This window comes from Mauremys reevesii, linkage group 9 (genome assembly GCF_016161935.1).
Source record: "Mauremys reevesii isolate NIE-2019 linkage group 9, ASM1616193v1, whole genome shotgun sequence".
Lineage (NCBI taxonomy): Eukaryota > Metazoa > Chordata > Testudines > Geoemydidae > Mauremys > Mauremys reevesii.
The window spans coordinates 55353365-55379874 of NC_052631.1; the positions used below are offsets into that span (position 1 = coordinate 55353365).

The 26510-nt window shown below is 47.0% G+C and overlaps 1 protein-coding gene across 5 annotated transcripts in view; it reads right to left on the reverse strand.

Annotated features, from left to right (window-relative positions):
- SEPTIN2 (septin 2) overlaps positions 1-26510 on the reverse strand; it is a 59717-nt gene that overhangs the window by 21253 nt on the left and 11954 nt on the right. For 4 of the 5 annotated variants that reach the window (XM_039489403.1, XM_039489404.1, XM_039489402.1 and 1 more), the window contains 7 exons: positions 24468-24554; positions 22844-22967; positions 19359-19493; positions 18918-19035; positions 10141-10242; positions 9628-9773; positions 6145-6231 (listed from right to left, as the gene is read on the reverse strand). In XM_039489403.1, coding sequence (XP_039345337.1) covers positions 6145-6231; positions 9628-9773; positions 10141-10242; positions 18918-19035; positions 19359-19493; positions 22844-22967; positions 24468-24554 — 799 coding nt within the window. The remainder of the gene's footprint in view (positions 1-6144; positions 6232-9627; positions 9774-10140; positions 10243-18917; positions 19036-19358; positions 19494-22843; positions 22968-24467; positions 24555-26510) is intronic. The other variant, XM_039489405.1, reaches the window with a different exon arrangement.

Here is a 26510-nt window from a genome sequence, read left to right on the forward strand (position 1 = left end):
TTATCCAGTCCGTCGACAAGCCGGCCATGATGAGGCCTCCTTCCGTCGGCCAGCGGGAGAGGCGTCATTCCAGATCGCTGTCTCAGAGACGCTCCCGCTCCCGCCGGTCCCGATCCCGGCACCGCTCGCAGTCCCGGCACTGCTCTCCATTGCGGTATCGGTCGTACTCGCGGAGACATTCAAGATCTTGGTCGCCGGACAGACGCTCTTGGCACCGATCCGGCTCTCAATACCGCTCCCGGTACCGTGCGTCCCACAGCCACTCCTGGCACAGAGACTCGAGATCACGGTCGACCTCCCAGCACCGGCACGGTAGATGGTCCCGGTCTCATTCCAGGCACCGACACGACCGGTACCGCTCATCGGTACCGCCCTGGGACCGAACGTCCGGATCAGCTGCACCTTGCCAGGGTCTCTCGGCACCACCGTGGCCTTCGAGGCACACGTCATTGTCCTCCCAAGCTGGCAGTGCTTCGTACCACCAGCATCCAGAGGTGCAAAGCCAGGAGCAAGGTCCTCATCCATGGGCCTTCTGGACTCCCTGGGCATACCACGAGGCACAGGGTGCCCCCTTCGTGGCTCGACGTCCCGGGCCCTCAGAACACAGGGTTCCCAAAGCCACGGTGAGCCGTCCTCCTCCCGTGGGCACAGATGAGGAGCCACTTGAATCTGCAGAGCCTGAGGTTCCGCCTGATGCGGATGGGGCTCCGCCACTCAATGACCCACCGCAGGACCCTTTGGTACTAGGCCTCTCCTCCTCCTCCTCTCCTGATGAGGCTGTGGCAGGAACATCCTCCTCTGGTCCTCCTCCTATAGATTTCAGAGCCCATCAAGACCTCTTGCGGAGAGTGGCCCAAAATATGAACTTACCGGTGGAGGAGGTTGCTGAGATAGAGGACCCCGTGGTGGACATATTAACGGCAGATGCACCCCTTCAAGTGGCTCTCCCGTTCATCCGCACGATTCAAGCCAATGCAGACAGGATTTGGCAATCCCCAGCTTCCATTACACCTACAGCTAGGGGAGTAGAGAGAAAATATATGGTCCCGTCTAAGGGCTACGAATATCTCTACACCCACCCACCTCCCTGCTCCCTGGTGGTCCAATCCGTGAACGAACGGGAGCGCCATGGCCAGCAGGTGCCAGCTCCTAAGGCAAAGGAGGCTAGGCGCATGGACCTCCTAGGCCATAAGATATACTCGGCTGGAGGCCTCCAGCTTAGGGTGGCAAATCAGCAGGCCCTCCTAAGCCGTTATAACTTCAATACGAGGGTGTCTGTGGGGAAGTTTGCAGAACTCCTTCCCCAGGAGTCCCGCACAGAATTTACGGCCCTGCTAGAGGAGGGTAAAAAGTGGCAGGAACTTCCCTCCAGGCCTCTCTGGATGCAGTGGACTCGGCAGCCAGAACGCTCGCATCTGGGGTAACAATGAGACGCATCTCCTGGTTACAAGCCTCAGGCCTACCTCCAGAATTGCAGCAGACAATTCAGGATTTGCCTTTTGATGGACAGGGTCTTTTTTCGGACAAAACCGACCCCAGATTGCAGAGTCTCAAGGACAATCGCGTCATAATGCGATCGTTGGGTATGCACACACCGGTGACCCAATGTAGGTCCTTCAGGCCCCAACCATACCGCCCTTATAACCAGCCCAGACAGCGTCAGGATACGACCAGACGGCGCAGCAGGGGGAATCGGAGGAGAGAGTCTGGCCCTCAGGGAAACCAAAGTCAAGCACCCCCTAAACCTCCTACAGGGCCAAAGCAAAAAACTTTTGATGGGACGCCCGAGGACGACCCACCAGTTTCCCTGCCGGATCTTTCACCCTCCTTTTTCAACCGTCTCTCCCATTTCCTCCCTGCCTGGTCCCAGCTGACCTCCGACCATTGGATCCTCCGCACGGTGGAAGCGGGATACCACCTCCACTTTCTTTCTCCCCCACCCTCCCTGCCCGTCCCTCTTCAGGGACCCCTCTCACGAGCAACTCCTCTTCCAAGAGGTCCATACCCTCCTAAATCTGGGAGCCATAGAGGAGGTGCCAGAGGATATGCAGGGTAAGGGATTCTATTCCCGCTACTTTTTAATCCCCGAGGCAAAGGGCGGTCTACGACCGATCCTGGACCTGCGAGAACTCAATAAAATTTATGGTAAAACTCAAGTTCCGAATGGTAACCCTGGGGACCATTATCCCATCCCTGGATCCGGAAGACTGGTATGCCGCCCTCGATATGAAGGACGCGTACTTCCATATTGCCATTTACCCGCCACACAGACGGTATCTCCGGTTTGTGGTCAACCAACAGCACTTCCCGTTCACTGTGCTTCCCTTTGGCCTTTCTATGGGCCCGAGAGAGTCTTCACCAAATGCATGGCCGTAGTCGCTGCCGCCCTCCGCTGTCGTCGAATACACGTCTACCCGTACCTCGACGAGTGGCTCATTCGAGGGACTTCCCAGCTGCAAGTATCTCAGAACCTGCGTGTAGTCAAAGACCTCTTCGGGAGGCTAGGCCTCATGGTCAACGTCGAAAAGTCTACTCTGACTCCAACACAGAGGATAGACTTTATTGGAGCAGTTCTAGACTCCAATCTGGCCAGGGCCTGCCTCCCTCTGCCACGTTTTTCAGGCAATGTCTTCAATCATTCCAAGTTTCCAATCCTTCCCAACAACGTCGGTGCGCATCTGCCTCGGCCTCTTAGGTCACATGGCGTCATGCACCTTTGTGACCATGTACGCGAGACTGCGGCTTCGGCGCTTCCAAACATGGCTCGCTTCATTATACCGCCCACACAGGGACAATATAGACTCGGTGGTCACGATCCCCGGGACAATCCTCGACTCCCTCACTTGGTGGTTAGACCCCGCGGTAGTTTGTGCAGGGGTACCGTTCCACCCTCCCCAACCCTCAGTGGCACTGACCACGGACGCATCATCTCTGGGTTGGGGTGCCCACCTCGGGAACCAACACACTCAAGGCCTCTGGTCACCCCAGGAGCTGGCCTTACATATCAACGTGAGGGAGCTGAGGGCAGTCCGCCTAGCGTGCCAGGCGTTTCGAGTCCATCTACAAGGCCACAGTGTATCTGTGTTCACGGACAACACAACAACGTTTTACATAAACAAACAGGGCGGGGCGCGTTCCTCCCTACTTTGCCAAGAAGCCATTCACCTGTGGAACTTTTGCATAGCCCACTCTATTCATTTAGTAGCGTCTTTTCTCCCAGGAGTACAGAACACTCTGGCAGATCGCCTCAGCAGGTCATTCCAGTCTCACGAGTGGTCGATCTGTCCCGATGTCATCCATACAGTTTTCCGGAGGTGGGGCTTTCCCCGAGTAGACCTCTTTGCCTCCAGAGAGAACAGGAAATGCCACGTGTTCTGCTCCTACCAGGGACGCTCCCCGGGCTCCCTTTCAGACGCGTTTCTCCTCCCGTGGACGAGACACCTGTTTTATGCCTTTCCGCCGTTTCCCCTCATTCACAGAGTGCTGCTCAAGCTCCGGAGGGACAGAGCCAACCTCATCCTCATTGCTCCAGCATGGCCGAGGCAGCATTGGTACACCCTGCTGTTCAACCTCTCAGTGGCGGATCCGATTCCCCTGCGGCCGGACCTCATAACACAGGACTTCGGCAGGCTTCACCACCTGGACCTGCAGTCCCTTCATCTCACGGCATGGCTCCTACGTGGTTGAACCAAGCTGAGTTACGTTGCTCTGTCTCGGTGCAGCAGGTTCTTTTGGAGAGCAGGAAGCCTTCCACTAGAATGACTTATCTCGCCAAGTGGAAGCGTTTCTCACATTGGTGCGATCAGAACAACTTAGTCCCCGGACTGGTATCTACCCCTACTGTCCTGGATTACCTCTGGTCCCTGAAGGAGCAGGGCCTGGCGGTCTCTTCTTTAAAGGTTCACCTGGCGGCTATTTCTGCCTTCCACCCAGGCGAAAGTGGCCGTTCTATTTTTTCCCACGCTATGGTTTCCAGGTTCCTTAAGGGACTGGAATGGCTGTACCCGCAGGTCCGACGCCCAACCCCTACATGGGACTTAAACCTGGTGTTGACCAAGCTTATGGGGGCCCCCTTCGAACCTATGGCCACCTGTTCCCTGCTATACCTTTCCTGGAAGACGGCCTTCCTCGGCGAGGCGAGTCTCTGAGCTTTGTGCCTTGATGGCTGATCCCCCTTATACGGTCTTCCATAAGGACAAGGTGCAACTGTGGCCGCACCCCTCCTTTCTCCCTAAGGTGGTGTCTGCTTTTCATATCAATCAGGACATCTTCCTTCCAGTTTTCTTCCCGAAGCTGCACTTATCGCGCCGGGAACAACAGCTACATACTTTGGACGTCCGTAGGGCTCTCGCTTTTTATGCGGAGAGAACGAGACCCTTTCGGCGTTCACCTCAGCTATTTGTAGCGGTAGCAGACCGCATGAAGGGCATGCCGGTCTCTTCCCAAAGGATCTCATCTTGGGTGACATCCTGCATCAGAACGTGCTACGAACTGGCTCACATTTCCGCTAGCCATCTCACTGCCCGTTCTACAAGACAGCAGGCCTCTTCTGCCGCCTTCCTGGCTCATGTCCCCATCCAGGAAATACGTCGGGCGGCTACCTGGTCATCAATTCATACTTTTGCTTCACACTACGCATTGGTCCAACAATCCAGAGACGATGCAACCTTTGGCTCAGCAGTCATGCATTCTGCCACGTCTCACTCCGACCCCACCGCCTAGGTAAGGCTTGGGAATCACCTAACTGGAATGCATATGAGCAATCACTTGAAGAAGAAAAGACGGTTACTCACCATTATAACTGTTGTTCTTCGAGATGTGTTGCTCATATCCATTCCAGACCCGCCCTCCTTCCACACTGTCGGAGTAGCCGGCAAGAAGGAACTGAGGGGCGGGTGGGTTGGCAGGGGTATATATCTGGCGCTATAGCAGCGCCACTCCAAAGGGCGCCCAGCCGACCCACCGAGTGTTGCTAGGGTAAAAATCTTCCGACGAGCGTGCAAGCGGCGCGCGCACACCTAACTGGAATGGATATGAGCAACACATCTCGAAGAACAACAGTTACAACGGTGAGTAACCGTCTTTTTAATTAGCTAGTGGCAACAGCTAATTTCCTTTGTTTTCTTTCTCAGCTCTTCCCCGAGGGGGGGGGGGTGTCTGTGTCTGTGTGTGCTTGAGGGTACCCCACAGGAAGGAATTCCCAAGTGCGTCTTCCTGGGTTCCAAAAGGGGTTATGCATTTGGGTGGTGGCAGCGTTTACCAAGCCATGATCAGAGAAAAGCTGTAAACTTGGGAGTTTAAAACAAGCCTGGAGTGGCCAGTATTAATTTTTAAAATCCTTGCGGGCCCGCATCTTCTGCGCTTGAAGTGCCAGAGTGGGGAACCAGCCTTGACAGACCATCACTGTAGAAAGTTCTGCAGGCCAAACTAGTGACACTTGCACACCAATGCCTTCAAAAGAGTTTCACAAACAAGACTGTCCAGTTTTTAGTTAGATGTTACTAATCAACTCTACTGATGCACAAGGATACTACCTGGTTCTTAGATACTATATCAGCAGTATAACTCTAAGAGAGTAGAATCTCTCATCAGTTTGTTGGCTATGCAACGTTAATAGACATAAAAGCTGAACAATATTATTTTAGTCAATGAAGTCAGCAAATAGGATTCTGAATACACAGGAAACAGATCTGGTGAGTAAGGGGCTGTTTTTGCCATCACTTTTCCTTGAAGAAAAAATTTAGGAGGCAGCTAGCTATGTCAAATAGCTGGTGACAGGACAATGGTAGGGGATGGACAGAGTGTGTTTCATATCGAGTACAGAAAGGGGAGAAAAAAAGGTGGGGTGGGGATGGGGGAGACAACAAATCCGAATGAAACCACAAGCAAAAGTAGAACTCGATACATCCTTTTCATTTCATCAACTCAATTGTCTGTCCAGATTTACTAACAATTCATTTCCTCTATTCATGTTTAAATTTTAGGTGTTAGAGACTGATCCATCAGCTTCCAGTTTTTGGTTACAGCTCCTGAACATCCTATGGTACATCAGATCCTGCTACTGAAGGTCAGCATGAGAAGGGGAAGGACAGATAGAAAGGTAGACTCAGAGGAGACAAAGGTAGACTGTAAGCATGCACTGACAACCTGCCGCCTCTTTTAAGTCTCTCAGAGCGGAAGTTCTCATAGTGAAGGTCCTGGGTCACCTCCTGAAGATCCTGCATATGGGTACTAGAAGAAGAAAAAAAAAGGAATTGGATAGTGAAACCATGCCCTGTGCCGAATTGTAACTTGCTGAGGCACTTTCTTGATGCATGACTCAAACACAGTATGAATAGGGATAGTCTGGTCATTTGAACCCAAAATGCAAAAATACAAGCACATTCTTTTACAACCCTCACATCACTGAACCGCCACATATTCCCCCCTCTCCCCATGACATTAACATTCATTTTTTACAATGTTTATTTTTCTTGAACAGTAGTAGGTCACAACCAGTAGTCCAAGTACTGAAAGTAAGGTGTGCAAGTACACTAGTATAGAGAACATGAAGGTTCCTTGCCATTTGTAGAAAGTGGAGCAACAGCAGCAAGCGTTGCCTTCTCTCCTTAGACATGGGGGTAAAGAGGTACAACAGCTACACTTCGGTGTGGAAGAATTGGGAGCGGTCTTTCCTCAAACAATTACTTCCTCTTCCTGGGGAAGGCTCAGGTGGCAAGGTCCATGCAGGGCCCTGTGAAAGGGATACTACTGCCCTGAATATTAGACAGGGTAAGTCTCCCAGGCCCCAGTGACGCTTTATGGAATATGTGGAACACTTTATGATATTATTGATACCAATATTATAAAATTGCAATCAATCTGACCAGATATGCCATGTAAGATAGCTGCGAATGTTATAATTTACCAAGTATGATAATCTTGTTTATATGTTTGTATCGCCCTTATATTGTGAGCTGTAGATATGCATAGTATATCTGTATTTCAAAACTTGTGCAGCGTTTCTGAGTGATACCCCCAGATAGAATGGCCTCAGCACTAAGCCTGCTTGATGGCCCATCAAGTGTCATCAGCTGTACAATGAACCCATTGAAAGGAGCCAGGGGATACACCTTATGAGTCAGCAAGGCATTTGGGTGGGGTGTGTGTGGGTGACTGGTTGGTGAGTTTTGGGAATATCTGCTCTCCCTTTTGCAACCTGCCATGTCCTTGGCATTTTCAGTGAGGACTACCCCAGGCCACATCCCCACTGCTCTTTCCCCCCTTAGCTCCTCCAGAGAGAAAGATAATGGTGAGCATTTCTTGTCTTATGCAATCCACTATGGATGTTCTCCATTTCCTGAAGGAAGGCCAGGTCTACACTAAAAAGTTAGGGTACGTCCAGACTACCCGCCGGATTGGCGGGTAGCAATCGATCTATCGGGGATCGATATATCGTGTCTCGTCTAGATGTGATATATTGATCCCCAAACGCACTCCCGTCGACTCTGGAACTCCACCAGGGCGAGAGGTGGAAAGGAGTTGGCGGAGGAGCCATGTCTGTCGATCCCGCGCTGTGAGGGCGGGAGGTAAGTCAAAATAAGATACGCAACTTCAGCTACGGGAATAGCGTAGCTGAAGTCGACGTATCTTACACTGACACCCCCAGTCACCCGTCCGCCCCCATGTAGACCAGTCCTTAGGTTGACAATGCTACATCTATCAGGGGTGTGAAAAATCCACAGCCTTGAGCGATGTTTATACTGACCTAATCCCCCGTGTAGACAGCACTAAGTCGATGGAGTAATTCTTCCATCAACCTAGCTACCACTTCTCGGGGAGGTGGGTTACCCACACTGATGGGCGAACCCCTCCTGGTGGTATAGTGAGTGTCTACTCTGAAGTACTACAGCAGCACAGCTGCAGTACTGCAGCGTTTCTAGTGAAGACAGCCATATGCTCCCCTTCTGTGAAACTGTCAGGTGACACTTTAATGAACGTTGTTGTTTTTAGTTATGGAAAAAGTATCAATACCTATTTGTATTTCTAATTCCACCTTCTGGAAATGAGGTTTAGTGATACCACCAGGATTTTGGTTGTTCTCTTTTCAGAGCAAGATGGCTTACTGCTACCAGAATAGTTCAGTGTGTGGTTCCATTTGTCTGGCTGCAGGGAATGCAGCATGCCAACATTTCAGTCCCAAAGACCCGGTTTGGAATTTGATCATGGACTGACCTTAAGATCTATCCCTCATAGAAGCCCTAACCCAAGCAGATAGCTTCCAAAGCTTTAGTACACATCAGTGTACTTCAGTAATACTGTTTATTCCCTTCAAATTTAAAACATTTGCAAGGAAGTCTTTCATCAAAGCTGGGAGACTTTAGCAACTAATTTAACCCATGATGGTTAGATCAGACTGCTGTACATGAAAGGTCTGAGAAAATTTCATTCTCACCTGGGAATTTCCTTTGCACGGCCAGAAGTCTGTATAGGCAGGGGCTCTTAGTAATGAATATCCTTTTGAGTGGGGATTCTCAAACTGGGGGTCGGGACCCCTCAGGAGGTTGTGAAGTTATTATGCGGGGGGGGGGAATGGGGGCGAGCTGTCGGCCATCACCCTAAACCCTGCTTTGCCTCCAGCATTTATAAAGGTGTTAAATATATAAAAAAGTGTTTTTAATTTATAAGGGTGGGGGAGTCGTACTCAGAGGCTTGCTATGTGAAAGGGGTCACCAGTACAAAAGTTTGAGAATCACTGCTTTTGAGGGAGGGATAACTACACATTAGAGTATTAAAAATTTATTCGAGACCTTTCCTACCAAAGGGCTGTATATCTAGAGAACAAGAAGGCTATTTTGTAGGGTTTTGAGAACGTATGTACTGAAGGCCCAGTTGCTGCCTTGAAGTTTCTTTGTATCTATGCAGTGTTGTTGTAGCTGTGTTGGACCCAGTACATTAGAGAGACAAGATAGGTGAGGTAATAATTGGTCCAATAAAAGTTATTACCTCACCCACCTTCTCTCTCTCGAGTTTCCTTGTATGATGGGATAGACAGGCCAAACTAATAACTCACTTACATGGTTAAGTGCATGGCAACATAATGGGCTACCCCCATTAGCTTTATTTATGTCTACATGGGGAAATAACAGTGGTATGACCCAAGGTGTGACTTTAAAGTGGTATAAACTCCTGTGTGGACACTTTTTTCAGTATCAACTTAAGGTGACTGGGAACAGGTTTAAAGCTCAACTAAAAACACATATCAAAATAAGTGTCCATGCAGGGGTCTGAACCAGTTTAACTTACATTGTCTTTTTAACGGATATAGCTAGGCCAGGGCAATCTTTCCATATATATAGCAGGCCCTAGACTCTGAAATGCAAACCTTAAACCAGGCTCAGCCTTTGATGGGGGTACCCCACCCCCAAATAAGACTGCCGAACAACAAAGCACTAGAAAACACTATTAACTTTTTTATAAGTTTTAGTTCTGTGCAGATATTTTGATTGCACTTTTAATATGCAGGGAGTGCTGCTCAACCTTGAGGTTCTTGAGACTTTGACGAAAGGATGACAGTACTACCTCTTGTATTCTAAGCAAGAGGTTTGAACACATGATTAAGTTTTGATAAAAGTGTAATAGTCTTACATTAGCATGGTTCTCAGCTTCAGGAAGTCGTTGTGTTCTGGGTTCTCCACTTCAACTACACCCCATGGGTAGAAACGACCTCTAACTTTTTTACCTTTGGCTTCAATCAACTGATTGGATCCCACTACACAAAATGGGATACTGACCTGAAAATCAAGAGTCACCAAGAATGAACTAGAAACAAACTATAACCAATAATATCAGTTTCACTAGACTCTGCATAAAAAAGCAGTAAGCTTTATATAGTACTTTTCATCTGTAGTTCTCAAAATAATTTACAATGAATGGCAAGAATCATTATCCCCATTTTTCAGATGGGGAAACTTGGGCACAGAGTTACAGTGACTTACCTGAAGTCAGACAGCAGGTCAGTGGCAGAGCCTGGAACAGAATCCAGGTCTTGTTTTAAAATTATATATTCACCTTGGAAAGTCTGGTAAAACATGATACACCACTTCTAGCTCAAGAACTGTATCCATCACAACTACTTCTAATCTAAAAAACTATTCTTACCTTCAGGAGCCTGGTCTGTTCTTTAAAATCTTCATCCTCATCTGATTCTGCATCAGGCAGGTGATAAATCTTGATGCTATGTTGCTCAATTTCATCCAGAATCTGAAAGAGTACCGGTATATCAGGAATGACGGTAATATACATGACAAGTCAATCCTTTAACTTGCAAGGTAAACTAATTGCACAAGAACCATGTCCAAAGAAAATCTAGGTTTTGAAAAATCCTAATTTTTTTTGTTTTGTTTTAAAATAATTTGTGAGTAAATGTATTTTTGTTTTTATATCAATTTTTTACTTTCTAGGCAGATGTGGTCAAGAATTACAGAGTAAAAATTCACTTGGGGTTCTCAACCTCACTCTACTAAGACATGAGCCACACTATGAGAAAATGTCTCATTGACACTCCTCTCCCCACTGGTAATAGAATCTCTGTGGCAACTACAGCAATTACTTACTTTCTTAATGATGCCTTCCCATATAATATATTTTTAGCTGTCAGTGTGATGTAGCAGAAGGAAATCAAGGAGAGTCAGCATGATGTGAGAACTAGCTTTGGGTGGGCTACTGGTGGTTCATGGATCACAATTTGGAAGCCACTGATATAAACAGGAAATCACCCTCCATTCCCTCTAAGACAGTGAGCAGACTTATTCTCAACTTCTCTTCTGGGCTGGAGAGGAGAAAAGATTTCTCTCCTTTTTAGCTCAGAAGATTCAGCTCTTCTGTTTTCAGAGAATGACGAAACCACTCCCATCCACGAGGTGAGGGAAGAAAAAGACAGGTTGCATATGAAGCAGTAAGGTAATGGACCTAACTCCTGGATTCAATCTGACAGTAAACAGCTAAAATTCAAAACAAAAGCATGTGTAGGCACATTTAAATAAGATACATTTCAATTTACCTATAAACAGTGTACAATGAAAATGCTTTCTCACCAGTCAACAATAATCCAAACACGATGGAGATTGTTTACAAGGAAAATGACAGCATCCATGGATTAAGTTCTACCATGTTTATTGTTAAATGCAATATATATATATATATATTTAAAAGTAAAAGTTTTAAAAAAAGAGAAAAAAACAGCATGATTCTGAATTTTAGTGGGGGGAAGAAAAGACGGTTACTCACCGTTGTAACTGTTGTTCTTCGAGATGTGTTGCTCATATCCATTCCATGTAGGTGTGTGCGCGCCGCGTGCATGTTCGTCAGAAGACTTTTACCCTAGCAACTCAGTGGGTCGGCTGGGCGCCCCCTGGAGTGGCGCCACCATGGCGCCGGTTATATACACCAGCCGACCCACCCACTCCTCAGTTCCTTCTTGCCGGCTACTCTGACAGTGGGGAAGGAGGGTGGTTTGGAATGGATATGAGCAACACATCTCGAAGAACAACAGTTACAACGGTGAGTAACCGTCTTTTCTTCTTCAAGTGATTGCTCATATCCATTCCATGTAGGTGATTCCCAAGCCTTACGTAGGCGGTGGGGTCGGAGTGAGATGTTGCAGAATGCAAACTGCTGAGCCAAATGCTGCATCATCTCTGGACAGTTAGGCCAAAGAGGCAAAGGTCCGGATCGAGGACAAGGTAGTAGCATGACATAGCCCCTGGAAGGGTATGTGAGTCGGAAAGGCAGCAGAAGCAGCCTGAGCCCTAGTGAAACGAGCAGTAAGGTGGCTCAACGGAACATGGGCCAAGTCACAGGAGGTGCAAATGCATGACGTCACCCAAGATGGAAAGCTCTGGGAGGAGACAGGCAGGCCCTTCTTTCGGTCTGCCAATACAACAAAGAGTTGGGGGCGTACAAAAAGGCTTGTCCGCTCGACATAAAAAGTGAGCACCCTACGGACGTGTAGGGAGGGCAAATGTACTCCCGTCGCAATGAATGGGGCTTCGGAAAGAAGACCGGAAGGAGGATATCCCGGATGATATGAAAGGTCAACAACACCTTAGGGAGGAAGGCCGGACATGGTCACAACCGCCCCTTGTCCTTACGCAACATAGTGCACCGTGGGTCCACTGCGAGAGCCCGAAGCTCGGAGACTTGTCCAGCCGATGCAAAGACTACAAGGAAAAAACTGTCCCTCAGGACAGGTATCTCAGCGAGCATGTTGTCAGTGGCTCGAATGGAGCAGGCATAAGTCTGCTTATAACCAGGTTGAAGACCCAGGAGTTGGTGGGGCGGCGAATCTGGGGGCATAAATGCCCCAAGCCCTTGAGGAACCTAGAAACCACAGAGTGTGAGAATATGAAGCGGCCATCCTCCCTTGGGAGGAAGGTAGAGACGGCTGCCAAGTGCACCCTTAATAATGAACTGCACCAGGCGCTGCTGTTTGAAGATCATAGGCAATTCAAGAGGAAATGGATCGGAACCTCTGTGGGGCAAACCTTGTGTTTCGTAGCAGCAAAAGAAAGACTGCCAGTTGGGCAGATACGTTAACCAAGTGGAAGGCTTCCTACCACCCAGGACAATCCTGTAGAACCGAGGCAGAACAATGTAACTCGGATCGGTTTAGGCCTGCAGCAGGCATGCGGAGATGTGCAGGGATTGCAGGTCTAGGTGGTAAAGTTTGCCATGATCCAGCGTTATGAGGTCTGGGCAAAGAGGTAGGGGAATCGGTTGGCTACCAACAGGTCTAGCAACATGGTGTACCAGTGCTGCCTGGACCACGCTGGAGCGATCATGATCAGATGCACTCTGTCCCTGCGGAGTGTTAGCAGGACCTTGCGAACCAGTGGGAGCGGTGGGAAGGTGGACGGCAGACGGCTCGTCCACGGCATCAGAAAAGCAGCCAAGATCGAGCCCAGGGAGAGGCCTTGGCATGAGCAGAACTTCTCGCTCGTTCTGTTCCCGCGAGAGCGAAGTTCCGGAAACGTAATGGATAACCTCCGGAGGAATCAACCACTTGAGAGACAGGAAGAAACTGCTGAGGCGATCCACCAGAGTGTTCCGGACCCCTAGGAGAAAGGACGCTACCAGGTCTGTCGACTGAGCTGTGCAGGAGTCCCGGAGCTGGATAGCTCCCTGCAAAGAGAGGAGGACCGTGCTCCTCTGTGCTTGTTTATGCAACGGGTGTCCGTTGTGTTGTCTGTGAACACCAAGACACAACAGCCTTGTAGGTGCTGCTGAAACGCCTGGTACACAAGGCAGACTGCTCTCAACTCCCGGACATTGATGTGCAAGGGCAGCTGTTGAGCCAACCAAAGGTCTGGAGTGGGAAACTGACCCAAGTGAGCACCCCAGCCAAGAGATGGGGGCATCCATCATGAGGGACACCGAGGGTGAGGTGGATGGAACAGCACCCCTGCACACATCAGGGAGGGCGTCGACCCCCAGTCGGGGGAGCCTAGGATGCTCGGGGGGGGATCGAGGCGACCATGACCATGCTGTCTCTGGCCGGGTGGTACACCAATGTAAGTCACGATTAAAGTGTACGGAGGCGAAGCCTGGCATGTTCGGTTACGCACGTGCAGGCAGCCATGAAACCTAGGCCCAGAAACCTAGGCAAGTTCAACCCAAAGTTGCCGGGAAGGTCTGTAGACCTTGTACAATGGTTACCATCGCGTGAAATCAAGGCGTAGGTAAGCAGGCTGTGCGATACTGAAGTCCAGGGTGGCCTCAGTTAAGTCTACTCCCTGAGTGGGAATCAGGGTGGATTTCGCTATATGGATCATCAGGCCTAAACGCAGGAATAGGACCTCGTCGACGCCCACACGAGTGGTAACTTGGGCCCCGGTGGCCCCTGGAATGAGCCAATCATCCAGATACGGAGCACGTGTATCCGACGGTGGCGGAGAGGGCGGTGACTACAGCCAGACACTGTGAATACACAGGGGGCTGCATAGATGCCGACCGGGAGGACCATAAACTGGAAATGACAGTTGGCCACAAACCGGGGGGGGACCTTCTGCGTGGAGGATAAATGGCAACGTGAAAATACGCGCCCTTCATATCGAGGGCGGCATACCAGTCTCCGGGATCCAAGGATGGGATGACGGTCCCCATGGATACCATGCGGAACTCCAGGTATATCATTACTTGTTGAGCTCCCGCAGGTCTAGGATAGGTCTGAGACCTCCCTTCACCTTGGGGATCAGGAACTAGTGGGGCTAGAACCTTTTGTTCCTTTTGTCCCTGGAACCTCCTCTATAGCTCCGATGGTGAGGAGCGCCCGCACCTCTTGCAAGAGGAATTGCTTGTAAGAGGGGTCCCTAAGAGGGATGAGGAGGGATAGGCTTTTGCCCGATTGGTGTTAGGAGGACCCTGATTTTGGCCCCTTGGGGTCCCAACCAATGCCTATGACTGCCTCAGCGTCGCCTGCTCGCAAAGCCCTGTCCTTGTCTAGGCACACGGTAAGGGCGGTGAGGCTGGCGGAAAGGACGGCAGTGAGACATTGGCATGTACATGCCGAGAGGGAGTGCGTAGTGACCTCGCTGTCCTTTGGGCCTTGCAGCCTAGGGTCAGTTTTGAGGACAGGCCTTTGTCATTGAAGGACAAGTCCTGTATAGCGTGCAGCAGCTGCGAGGGAAGGCTCGATAACTGGAGCCATGAAATGCGCCTCGTGGCAACACCCGAGGCCAGAATCGTGGCTGTGGAGTCTGCTACATCCAACAAGGTCTGGAGGGAAGCTCTCGCCACTTTCGGCCCTTTTTCCAGGAGGGCATCAAACTCTTGACGGGAGATCTGAGAAACCGACTCCGTAAGTTCTCCCACCGCCATCCATAGTAACGGCTGAGCAGGGCTTGCTGGTTTGCTACGCGAAGTTGCAGGGTGCCTGCCGAGTACATCTTATGGCCCAGGAAGTCCATTCGCCTAGCCCCCTTGGACATAGGGGCTGGTACCTGTAGGCCATGGCGTTGCGTCTCATTGACGGACTAGATGACAAGGGAGCAGGGGGAAAGACGTACATATAGGTGCCCGTCGCCCCTGGAGGATACCATGCACATGCATTCGACTCCCGTGCCCACGGGCGGGATAGTGGCCACTTGGAGACTGATAGTGAATGCCACCTGTCTCGGGAGGTCCTGATGGGCCCCCCCAGGCTGATTAAGGGAGGGCCCAAGGAGTACGCTTCTGCCACCGCCTCATCTGGGAAGGAGGGAGAAGAAAGGCCGGGGACAAGTGGGTCCTGTGTGGGCTCACACTCCTGGACGACCTCCTGATCCGGTGGGATGTGGGAATCCGGTGGCGGAACCGGACTTCCTCCGTACTGGTCGGAGGGGGATGGCTAACTGTCGCCCCTGGTACCCAGTGCTCTGACGGAACAGAGTGCGATGGGATCACAGGTAGGCCTTTGGCCTGATGGCACGCCCAAGATGTACAGGGCAGCCACTGATGGGGGTCAGGGTCCTGGCCTGGAGCACCCGGAAGACTCTGGTGTGCACATCCGAATGGATGGCCATGGAGAAGTTAAAGCCCTGGGCAGAGTCTTCCTGTCCAGCTCATGGCGCTCGACGCGGCACCGGGGATTGGTACCGTGAGGCCTACCGGTACCAGGAGCGAGAATGGGACCTGCGACCGGAGCGATGCCGGGAGGCTGTCCGAGATCTCGAGGCTCGACGCCGGGAGTGGCTACGGGAGTCCAGTGCCTGGAGCGGTGCCGGGAGCTGGATCGGCACCGAGTATACCAGGTTGGGGAACGGGACGCTGATCGGTGCCGCGGGTACGACCGGTACCGATATGGGGAACGGTGCCAGGACTGTGAGCGGTGCCTGCACCTGGCCTGGCGACAGGACCGAGAACATCTGCGGGACCGCGATCGTGAACGGTGCTGCTCTGTGGTGCCGACGCAGGGTGGCCTGAGCAAGACAGGCTCGCCGATAGACAATATAACCCGCAGCGGCGGTGCCGGGGGTTGAAGCAGCGCAGGCTCTGTCCTTGCCATCAACTCCCTTGCTGTGGAAATGTTTCCGGCGTGGAGGGAATAGTGAGCTCAACCACAGCTTGCACCGGGGAGCGTTCAGGTGCTGGACTCGACAGCTCTTGCGTGGCCAGAGTCGACGGTGCTGATACTGTCGGCGCCGCAGCAGGTATAGGTGCCGGGCAGTGTGACTTAGTAGAGCGCTCAGGCTGCGGAGCAGGCGGCTCTGACGCAGCCTAATAGCGAGCTCGACCACGGTTCGTACCGGGGACCTTTCCAGCACCAGACTCGACGGCTCTTGCCTGGCCGGAGTTAACGGTGCGGATATTGTCGGTGCCGCGGCAGACATCAGTGCCGGGCGATCTGACTTAGCATAGCACTCGGGCTGCGGAGCAGGCGGCTCGGACGCAGCAAGGCTCTTGTGCCTCTTCATCCTCCAGGAGAGGGATCCATGCCGAGTGGACGTCAGAGCCAGCGACGGCCGGTGCCGAGAGGCCTTGGCGGTACCGGCGATCCGGTGCCGAGGGAGCGCTCCTTGAAGACTAACCAGCGCTCGGTGCTGAGAGCGGAGGAGCAAGAGCTGCCTCCCTCAGGAGCTGTTCGAGACGAAAGTCCCGCTCCCCTTTGTTCTCGGATTAAAGGCCTCACAAATGCGGCACTTATCTGTGAGGTGAGATTCCTCGAGGCACTTAGGAGAGGATCTCTTGTCGGCATCGGTCTGTGGCCGGCCGAGCATTATAAAACCCTGTGGACCGGGCATCGGACCCGGCACCGGGTGAGGGGAAGGGGATAAACCCCGAACCCCTGTGAAATAAATACACTATACTACAAACAAATAAAGTTAACTACAACTATAAAAATCTGAACTATATACGATACTTAACGAGAGAAACTACGAGTAGCTAGGGAAGTGGAGGTCAGCTAAGCCGCGCTCCACTGTTCCAACGACCGACACGGGCGGTAAGAAGGAACTGAGGAGTGGGTGGGTCGGCTGGTGTATATATCCGGCGCCATGGTGGCGCCACTCCAGGGGGCGCCCAGCCGACCCACTGAGTTGCTAGGGTAAAAGTCTTCCGATGAACGTGCACGCGGCGCGCACACACCTGCATGGAATGGATATGAGCAATCACTCGAAGAAGAATCAGATTTACTTCGAACAACTCAACTTGGAACTGCTTATTGCTCCAAGTTACATTTTCAAAGCAAAGTAAAATTTGCAGAGATATGGAGCTACTAGTTTAAGAATGGCCTCCTATCCTGAATTCTGGCTCCCATAAATCCTTTATTCCTGCCCCTCCCTCAATTAAGAGCTGATTTTTGCAAAATTCTAGCACTACCTGTATTTCAAAGCCAAGTGTAATTAACTCACTGATCAGACTTCAGGAAGCAAGTTGAAAGGATTTACAGAATGAGCGGAAGTTTTAAATTTAAGAGTGGTGGTTGGGTCACCAGGGCTTCTTTAACACTTTGCATTGTAAAACTCAAACAGATATAATCAGCTCTTGCTTGATTTAAAAATTAAAGAGTAAACCTTCAAAGCTCTTTAAGGCTAGAAGGATCTGACACTGTGTCTAAGAAGGGGTGGAATAAACTGGTACCAAGCAGTGGGGGTAGGGAGTGTCAATACATAAAGAAAGTGATAACATATGTTAAGTGTGTGATTTTTAACCGTTTAAATGTGTTTAAGTGTTTAAATGTTAATGGAGTCACCTACTTTAAATAAGCATTAGCACTAGCAAACAAACTTATGTTCTTATGTTAATCCATTCATTGCTTCAGTCAGCCAGTCCCAAAATTTTAAAATTCATTTTATAATTTAACACTAGTGCGCATAGCCAATCCGACCATTGCTCAAATTTTTTTTTAAAGGATAATACCCCAGCCAAAACAAGGATCAGAATCCTCAGGATGCCAAAGACTGTGGGGGTTTTCTGGCAACTTTTAAACTACAGTACACCATGCCTGTACAGTGTCATGTGGGAGAATGTGACGGGGCAGAGCGGTCCTGCACTGGTACAGCAGGGGTTAACCCTTCCTTCCTAGCAGAGGAAGCCACACCCCAGAAGCCCTGATGGCCATGCTCCAACTGGAGAACAGATCAGCTCAGTTCAGATCAGCTCAGATCAGTCTGGGCTGACCACCGGAGGAGAAGGACAAACGCTGCCTGCTCCTGAGGAGGGAGAACCTGCGTGTCAGGATCCAGGAGTCAGCCAAGCCGAGGTACTACCTGGGACCCTAACGGGGGACGTCACAGGGGAAAAACAGACCGTAAGACCCCCTGCCCCAGATGAACTGGTACTTACAGTAGGAAGTGACTCATGGGAACTCTAAAGACAAACAGCGTTAGAGCTCTGGGGAAGCTCAGCGTGTTGCGGTCGGATCCCTGCCAAGGGGCATGGAGAGCTTGCCACTACGAGGGCCCTGGGTTGGGGCTTGGTGGAGAGAGCGGGCCCGAGTCCCCCTACCCCCTCACCATGAGGGATCTTATATGGACTCTGGCCGCTAGGCCGTACTACCCTGCTCGTAAAGGGGTTTTTCTGGACTCTGGCCACTAGGCCATGCTACCCCACTCGTAAGGGATCTTATATGGACTCTGGCCGCTAGGTTGTGCTACCCTGCTCGTAAGGGAGGTTATATAGACTATGACCGCTAGGTCACGCCCCTGCACCAGACAGGGGTGATAGTAGGGAGGAAGGCCAAGACGCCATCATTGACCGCCTGCAGGGAGGCAAACGTAAGGACTTGAGAGTGGTGAGGCGCTGGTACCTCATCCTACCCCTGCCACAAAGGGATGGTGGGGTGCCCAGTCCGCCACAGAGAACAGCACTTTTCTTGGCTGAAGTCTCCCTGCTTGCCTACACTAGTGTTATTAGTAGCCAACATTAATATACTTTAAAACGCAAACAAAATTAGAACTTACCCTTTTTTTCAGCCTTTCCCGTTCCTTCAGAGTAAGTGTATCAGCTTTTGCAATTACAGGTACAATATTCACTTTGTTGTGTATGGCCTTCATAAACTCAACATCCAAGGGCTTAAGACTAAAAATAATGTTGAAGTTTTAAAGAGTGTCAGGTATTTAAATGCCCAATTTATTTTTACACTAAGATGAACATATACATAATCTTACAAAGATGAGGTTTTTTCAAACACAATTCTTAAAGTTTCCATTTTCAACAATTCTAGATTGTCATCCCAAATGTCCCCCACTTCTCCCCAAAAGGGTAAATTCACCACCTCTAATAGTGCTATGTATCGCTTTCAATATGATCTACCTGTCTTGTTTTTCAAAAAAAACTTAGTGAGCACACACACTTACAAAGTAAAAGTGGTCCAAAAAGAAAAAGAGTGCATAGATACCTACCCATGACCAAATGGGGAAATGAAGTAGAAGCAACAGTGTACCCGGTTATCTACAATATGCCGCCTGTTCAAGCCACTCTCATCATGCAGATACCGCTCAAACTGCTCATCAATATAAGAAATGATGGTCTTAAAACTGTAAGAAACATGTGGATTAATATAGTTATGCTGACCATTTAGATGCTCACGCTCCATATTCTGAAGAAGGGTTTTGTAGTAGTTTTTCTTTGAAAAACTAACACACCAAGTTGCCTTTTAACCAACCAACCTACTACCCCTCAATATCAAGCAAGTATTGGGGCAGCGAAAATAAGATAAGCTAACAAGATTGGAGACCACAGTAGTATATACTCTAGGATGTCAAAGTCAAATTCCTGTGTTAATGATCATTATATATATCAGTATTATATTTTATTCCTCTAGTGACTTTCTACTGAGATTTCCTCTTGTGTTAATATTAAACAGATGTTCAAGATACTCAACTTGAACATTCCAACTCAGTTCAGGGGGGGAGGAGGGAAGTCAGCCTTGGTGGTACAGTGCCATGCAACAGATCTGAGAAAATACATCCAATTGCTTATCACATCTATGTCATAATGAATCAGTTCATTTGATCATAAATATCTGATTCTGTTCACTATGGAAGGGAAGGATTTAATTCCTGTTACATGTTCATCGATTGTAAATATCACACACTGAATAGATCTGGTATTGGTTTATAGCTAGGCAGACACATGGAAGATATACTAAAACCATATGATGGATATACATTCTAAAATGTTGGCATACATAACTATAAACATAAGTTCATATGGAAAGTAATTGCTAGTGCCTATGAAGGACTTCGAGAAATTCCAGTTATGTTTATGGACTGACATTTATTTCCAAAGCCTTTTTTACATTTACTTACATTTTTGTAATAGTAAGAAATAAAGCTCAGCTTTAAGTCACTTATACAAGATTCAAGACTACATTTATTCCCACAACAGATTTGCACTAGCAGTTATGCCTGATTTTAACATGGATAGGATATATGCTCAAAGGTAGGAAAGCAGTACTGCAGCTGCTATTATTGTCTGCCCCCTTCCTTATATTGCCTATCCAAACTGTAATAAACAAAAAATAATAATAATTGGAGATATACCAATCTTCTAGAACTGGAAGGGACCTTGACAGGTCATCGAGTTCAGCCCCCTGCCTTCACTAGCAGGACCAATTTTTGCCCCACATTATGAGAGCTAGGGTGGCAGTACGCTTCACCCCAGGGAATTTGCTGAAAATTACTAGGATGGGAAGTGGGACTTGGAGCATAAGATAGCAGCAAGCAGTTCAGCAGAACTTCATTAGAAAATGGTTCATACCATCTTTTTTTTGGTACATAGAATAAAAGGAATTTCACCCTATTTATGAAGGATTGTTTGGGGAAGGTTGATTAATTTCTATATTTATTTTGTTACTGGGTTATTTGATCTAAAGTAAGTGACAGGTGTATTTATTCGTGTATCTTAAGACTGTCATGGGAATGCAGAGATCATGGATGAGCACTTTTACTATTGTTTAGTAAATCTGAATAAATTAATTCCTTTAAAAAGGTCCTTGAAAGTCACCAGCAGCCAAACCCTAGTCACTCACCGGCTTTTATTTTGTAATTAAGCTATTTAAGTTACTCTGTAAAATACAGATTTTTCCTAAAGAAGGCAAGATTTTCTTCCAGTTTTGTAGTTTTATAAAAACTTCAATATACTTGCTTTAATCTCATCATGTATGTTAATTTTATAAATAGCTATAAAACTCACACACTATAAAAAGTAGTGCTGATTTACTTCACTCCAATATACCGCATGCCCAGAACTTTAAAGGCAAATATAACATCATGAGTCAAGCGAATGTTAAGGTATCATACCTGGCAGGAGTTTATGATTATCAAGGACTGTTCAAAACACTGAGCACTACAGAACAGTAATTTTATCAGAGTGCTAAAATACTCTTTAGCCTGTTAGTCAGGAACATTAAAAATCCTTATTTTTACAAATTGATTGTGTAAGACACCCCCCCGCAAATGAGACCCCTTCAAAGCAATAAAGCAAGCCTGTCTTTCTGAAGTCACGTTTCAGATTCAACACTTCAAATACATAAATTAATAAAAAAGACTTTTATAATTCAGTTATTGTTATGTTACAACAAACTGCGTTTTATGATGTAATATAGTACCTAAAAGTGCCATTATTGGTACGTTACCTGCCATGTGGTTTAGCTGGAACTACTAAAGGGAAGGGTGCATAACTGGTTGTGTAAAAAAAAACAACAACAAAAAACACACCAAAAAACCCCCACACATGCTCCGTATCAGTGACTTATTGCCAAACTGGGAGGATGTATCTAGTGGGGTCCTGCAGGGGTCACCCCCAGGTCCAGTACTATTCAATATTTTCATTAGTTACTTGGGTAATGGAATAGAGAACATGTGTTTAAAATTTGCAGAGGACACCAAGCTGGGAGGGGTACAAACCCTTTGGAGGACAGGATTAGAATTCAGAACAACCTTGACAAACTGGAGAACTGGTCTGAAATCAACAAGTTAAAATTCAATAAAGACAAGCGCAAAGTACTACACTTAAAGGAAAAATCAAATACACAAATACAAAACAGGGAATAACTGACTAGACAATAGTTCTGTAGAAAATATGGAGGTGAGAGTGGATCACAAATTGAATATACGCCAACAATGGGACGCAGTTGCAAAAAAGCGCTACTATTCAGGGGTGTGTGTTAACAGGCATGCAGTATGCCAGACACGGGAGGTAATTGTCCTATTCTACTCGGCACTGGTGAGGCCTCAGTTGGAGTACTGTGTTCAGTTCTGGGCACCACACTTTAAGGTAGATATGGACAAATTGGAGAGAGAGCAGAGGAGAGCAACAAAAATAATAAAAGGTTTAGAAAACCTAGGAGGAAAGGTTAAAAATCTGGGCAGGTTTAGCCTTGGAGGGGCAGCGGGGGGTGGGGGGGGAAAACGAGGGGGAGCTGATAATCTTCAAATATATTAAGGGATGTTATAAAAAGGACACTGATCAACTGCTGTCCATGTTCATTGAAGCTAGGACAAGTAGTAATGGGCTTAACCTGAAGCACGGGAGATTTAGGTTCCATATTAAGGAAAACTTTAACACTAAATATAGTTAAGTACTGGAATTGGTTACCCAGGGAAGAGTGTGGAATCCTCAACAACGAAGGTTTTTAAGTTAAACAAATACTTGTCAGAGATAGTCTAGGTATACTTGGACCTGCCCAAACACAGGGGGTGGGCTTGCATGACCTCCAAAGATCTCTTCCAGACCTACATTTTTGTGATTGTACTATGTGTGCAATGTACCTGCACTTCAGTGATTTAGTTCCGAGAAAAGAATAGGAGAATGAACTTTAAAGAATTTAAAGAGAAACTTAAATCCTCTTTTCTATAGGTCAATAAACCCTTTACATACATACCAGTCCCGACAATTGATGGCATCACCATATCCTGGTGTATCTACAACTGTCAAACGGAGTTTAACACCCCTTTCCTCGATTTCAACTGTTGAAGCTTCGATCTGCACAGTCCTTTCAATTTTTTCTATAAAACAGCAAACTTCATCTTAAAAAGAAATCTTAAACGTAGTTAATGCTGAGACTAGATCAAGAATAACCAGGAATTGAAACTATTTAAGAGGCTTTAGTCTACTAATAACCTTATTCTTGGGGTCACATGACATCAGAAGCAGACACAACATTTTCCATAAATGTGTTTTCTTAAGACATCTGAGGATGTGTACTGTTTCTTTAAATCTGTAGCAGAAAGCCAGGCAGGAGGGGCTGTGGATGAGTTTAGATAGAACGAGAAACAGACACAGTAGCTTTAGGAGTACTTTTATTTTTATAGGGAAGGTCCTTTTCCATTGTTGGAAGAAAGTGACAGACATGCCTCATGACATGCTGAGCTAATGAAAATGAGTCACCAACAAGAAAGCAGTGGAACAGCAATGCAAATAGGACCAAGATTCCCAGAAAAGGGAAACAAAAAATACCCATTAACAGCTTCAAATTCCTTTGGCAGAAATGTGGCAGGGGTATGACAAATAAGAATATAAGACAGATAAAGTCTGCATACCCAGTGGAAGCATGTGCAGAAAAAAATAAAGAAAATTAACAGTATGTCTATCGTAGGCATCACTTGGCCTCTTGCCTTACTTAGCATTTCTCCAAGGGAGGAGGTATGAGAATTTTCTGCATTTTTGTTCAAGTTGACTTTATTTTCAAACAAGACTTCTGTCCTCCCTTCTTCCTGTACCATGGTGACATTTTTTCCAAAGAGAACTGGGTAGACTCTTTGGTACCATTCAGCCTCATTCCTCACTTGACCACATGGGCTCATTAACAGATGCAAGGGGCTCACATTCCCTGGGGTGAAGCGTACTGCCACCCTAGCTCTCATAATGTGGCTAATAAGCAACTGGGGTTCTTCTGCCAAGGCAATTTAAATACTGTTTGGAGTATTCCAGTCACAAACTCCTATCGCTACAATAGCAGAAATATGCAACCATATTTGGAAAAGAGACAACTAAGGGGGGATATGATTGAGGTCTATAAAATCATGACTGGTATGGAGAAAGTAAATAAGGAAGTGTTATTTACTCCTTCTCATAACACAAGAACTAGGGGGTCACCAAATGAAAATAGGTAGGAGGTTTAAAACAAACAAAAGGAAGTATTTCTTCACAATATCCTCTGGCAGAGTTCCACCAGGTGACTGTGCATTGTGTGAAGGGCAAGACTATAACAGGGTTCAAAAAAGAACTAGATAAATTCATGGAGGATAGGTCCATCAATGGCTATGAGCCAGGATGGGCAGGGATGGTGTCCCTAGCCTCTGTTTGCCAGAAGCTGGGAATGGGCGATAGGGAATGGATCACTTGATGATTAGTCTGTTCCATTCATTCCCTGTGGGACACCCGTCATTGGCCACTGTTGAAAGACAGGATACTGGGCTAGATGGACCTTTGGTCTGACCCAGTATAGCTGTTCTTATGTTATGTTCATTCACACTGAAGAGACATTAGGAAATAAAAATGTTTACCGGCTGCTCCTGGGATTATCCTTTCTGGGTAGAGATCGGTCAAGAACAGGCTGTTTATTAGTGTAGATTTTCCCAATCCAGATTCACCTATGATTCATTTTGAAAATATGCTGATCATAAATATGTTCTAAATAATTAATCTTTCAGAACTGATATACAACATATGATTATAGATATTTTTCTTGCATTAAATGTAACCAAGTCTTTCAAATTGTGGATTAAACTGACATGGAGTGGTAATGACATAGTAAAGCCGCTACTACGCAATTAAAGCAGGAGGGATAGCACAGTGGTTTGAGCATTGGCCTTCTAAACCCAGGGTTGTGAATTTAATCCTTGAGGGGGCCATTTAGGGACCTGGGGCAAAAAAAAAATTGGGAACTGGTCCTGCTTTAAGGGGTTGGACTAGATGACCTCCTGAGGTCCCTTCCAACCCTGATATTCTATGATTAATTTTATATATTCCAAATTTTTAGCACATAAGCTCTAAGTAAAGCTTGATATTTGAAGATTTACATGTAAATCTGTTAGAGCTCTAATTTTTAATTGACCTTAAGTTCATAGTCTGAGTCTTATGATTTTTCAGTCTCCTGTAGCTTTTAAGCTAAAAGTTGTAGTGAAAATTTTGTAAATAATAGGAGTTTGGAGTTCATCTGGGATTATGTAATAAGTGCCACTGACCAGAAAAAAAAAAAGTTACTGGTATTCGTCACAATTGAATCTTTGTGCCGTGGATAGCCAATGGAGAATGCAATTATACCTGCTACTTATGTTGTCTGATATGGTATGCAGAAGCCTTTTCAAACTGTTACAGAGAGGCGTACAACACTACCTTTTGGCATATGCACCAAATAATGTTTCCTGTAATTGAAGGCTAACACAATGTGTGATTAATAGGTTTGCTAGTTCAGAGCATTTATCTTGCATCAGGAAAAAAAAAAGATCTTCAACAAAGGAATGGCTACATAGTTGAAGACCAGGATCTTTGACACTTTAGCCATTTGCTTTGATGAAGACCCAGACCTCTGTCAAACTGCTCAGCTTCTGATGTAGCCAAACTGTTTCAAAGGGGGAGGTGGTGGGGAGGATCTTTGACAATGTATCCAACTGATCTGTCAAAGAACCTGTTCTTCATTAAACTGGTCAATAGAACTGAACAATAAATAAATAAAATAAATAAATAAAAATGAAAAAAAGAGTGAAAGATGGGCCAATCAATCCCCCGGGCTATATGACCAATGACACTGATCAAACACAGATGTGATGACTGAATATGAAGACCAAAATGAAAATTAAAAACTATAACAAAATGAAAAACCCAACCAGCTAAATAGTTGGTCAAATGTTTTAGAAAAATGGCCATTTTTCAAACTGAAAAATTACAATCAGTTCCTATAGTCAACTGATTCAGGAATGGAGCTTGCTGGCTGAACAGTGTCACTGCAACAGGAAAGCTACGATTTTTACTGATGGAGTTTACCAGTGCTTGAAACTGGGCTAACCTCCACACCAAAACAAATCAGTTTTCCTTATCTACTTTAAAAGTTTGAGTAAGTGCAGCTACATTGGCTACTGTCCACCGATTAATGAAATTTGGGGCTAATCCCAAGCCTAGACAAGGCCATAGTTTAGTGCTGGAAACTTTAAAATTGGTCAATTAACACAACCTTCCTTTTGGTTTAACATGGCCAAGCAGCCAGGACAATATAAATGTCAGCTTGCATTTTCATGAATCAGCCAATTTGTCTACACCTGGATAATTTGGACAGCAATAATGGAAGCTGTCATTGAAATTATGGTCATAACCATATCAGCATACACAGCTTTTAAGAAAATTTATCCCATCCCAGTTTCCTGAAAATGAAGAAATTTGACTTCAAATAATAAGATTATAGGTCAAAATAATAAAGACATAAAATATGATCCACAACAGAAGAAAAAGTTAAATGACTATCCTTGTTTACCTATACGTATCTGAACAGAAGGAAGACACATTCAGGCCAAATTGCTGAAATAATCAGAATTTTGAGTACTGTATATACT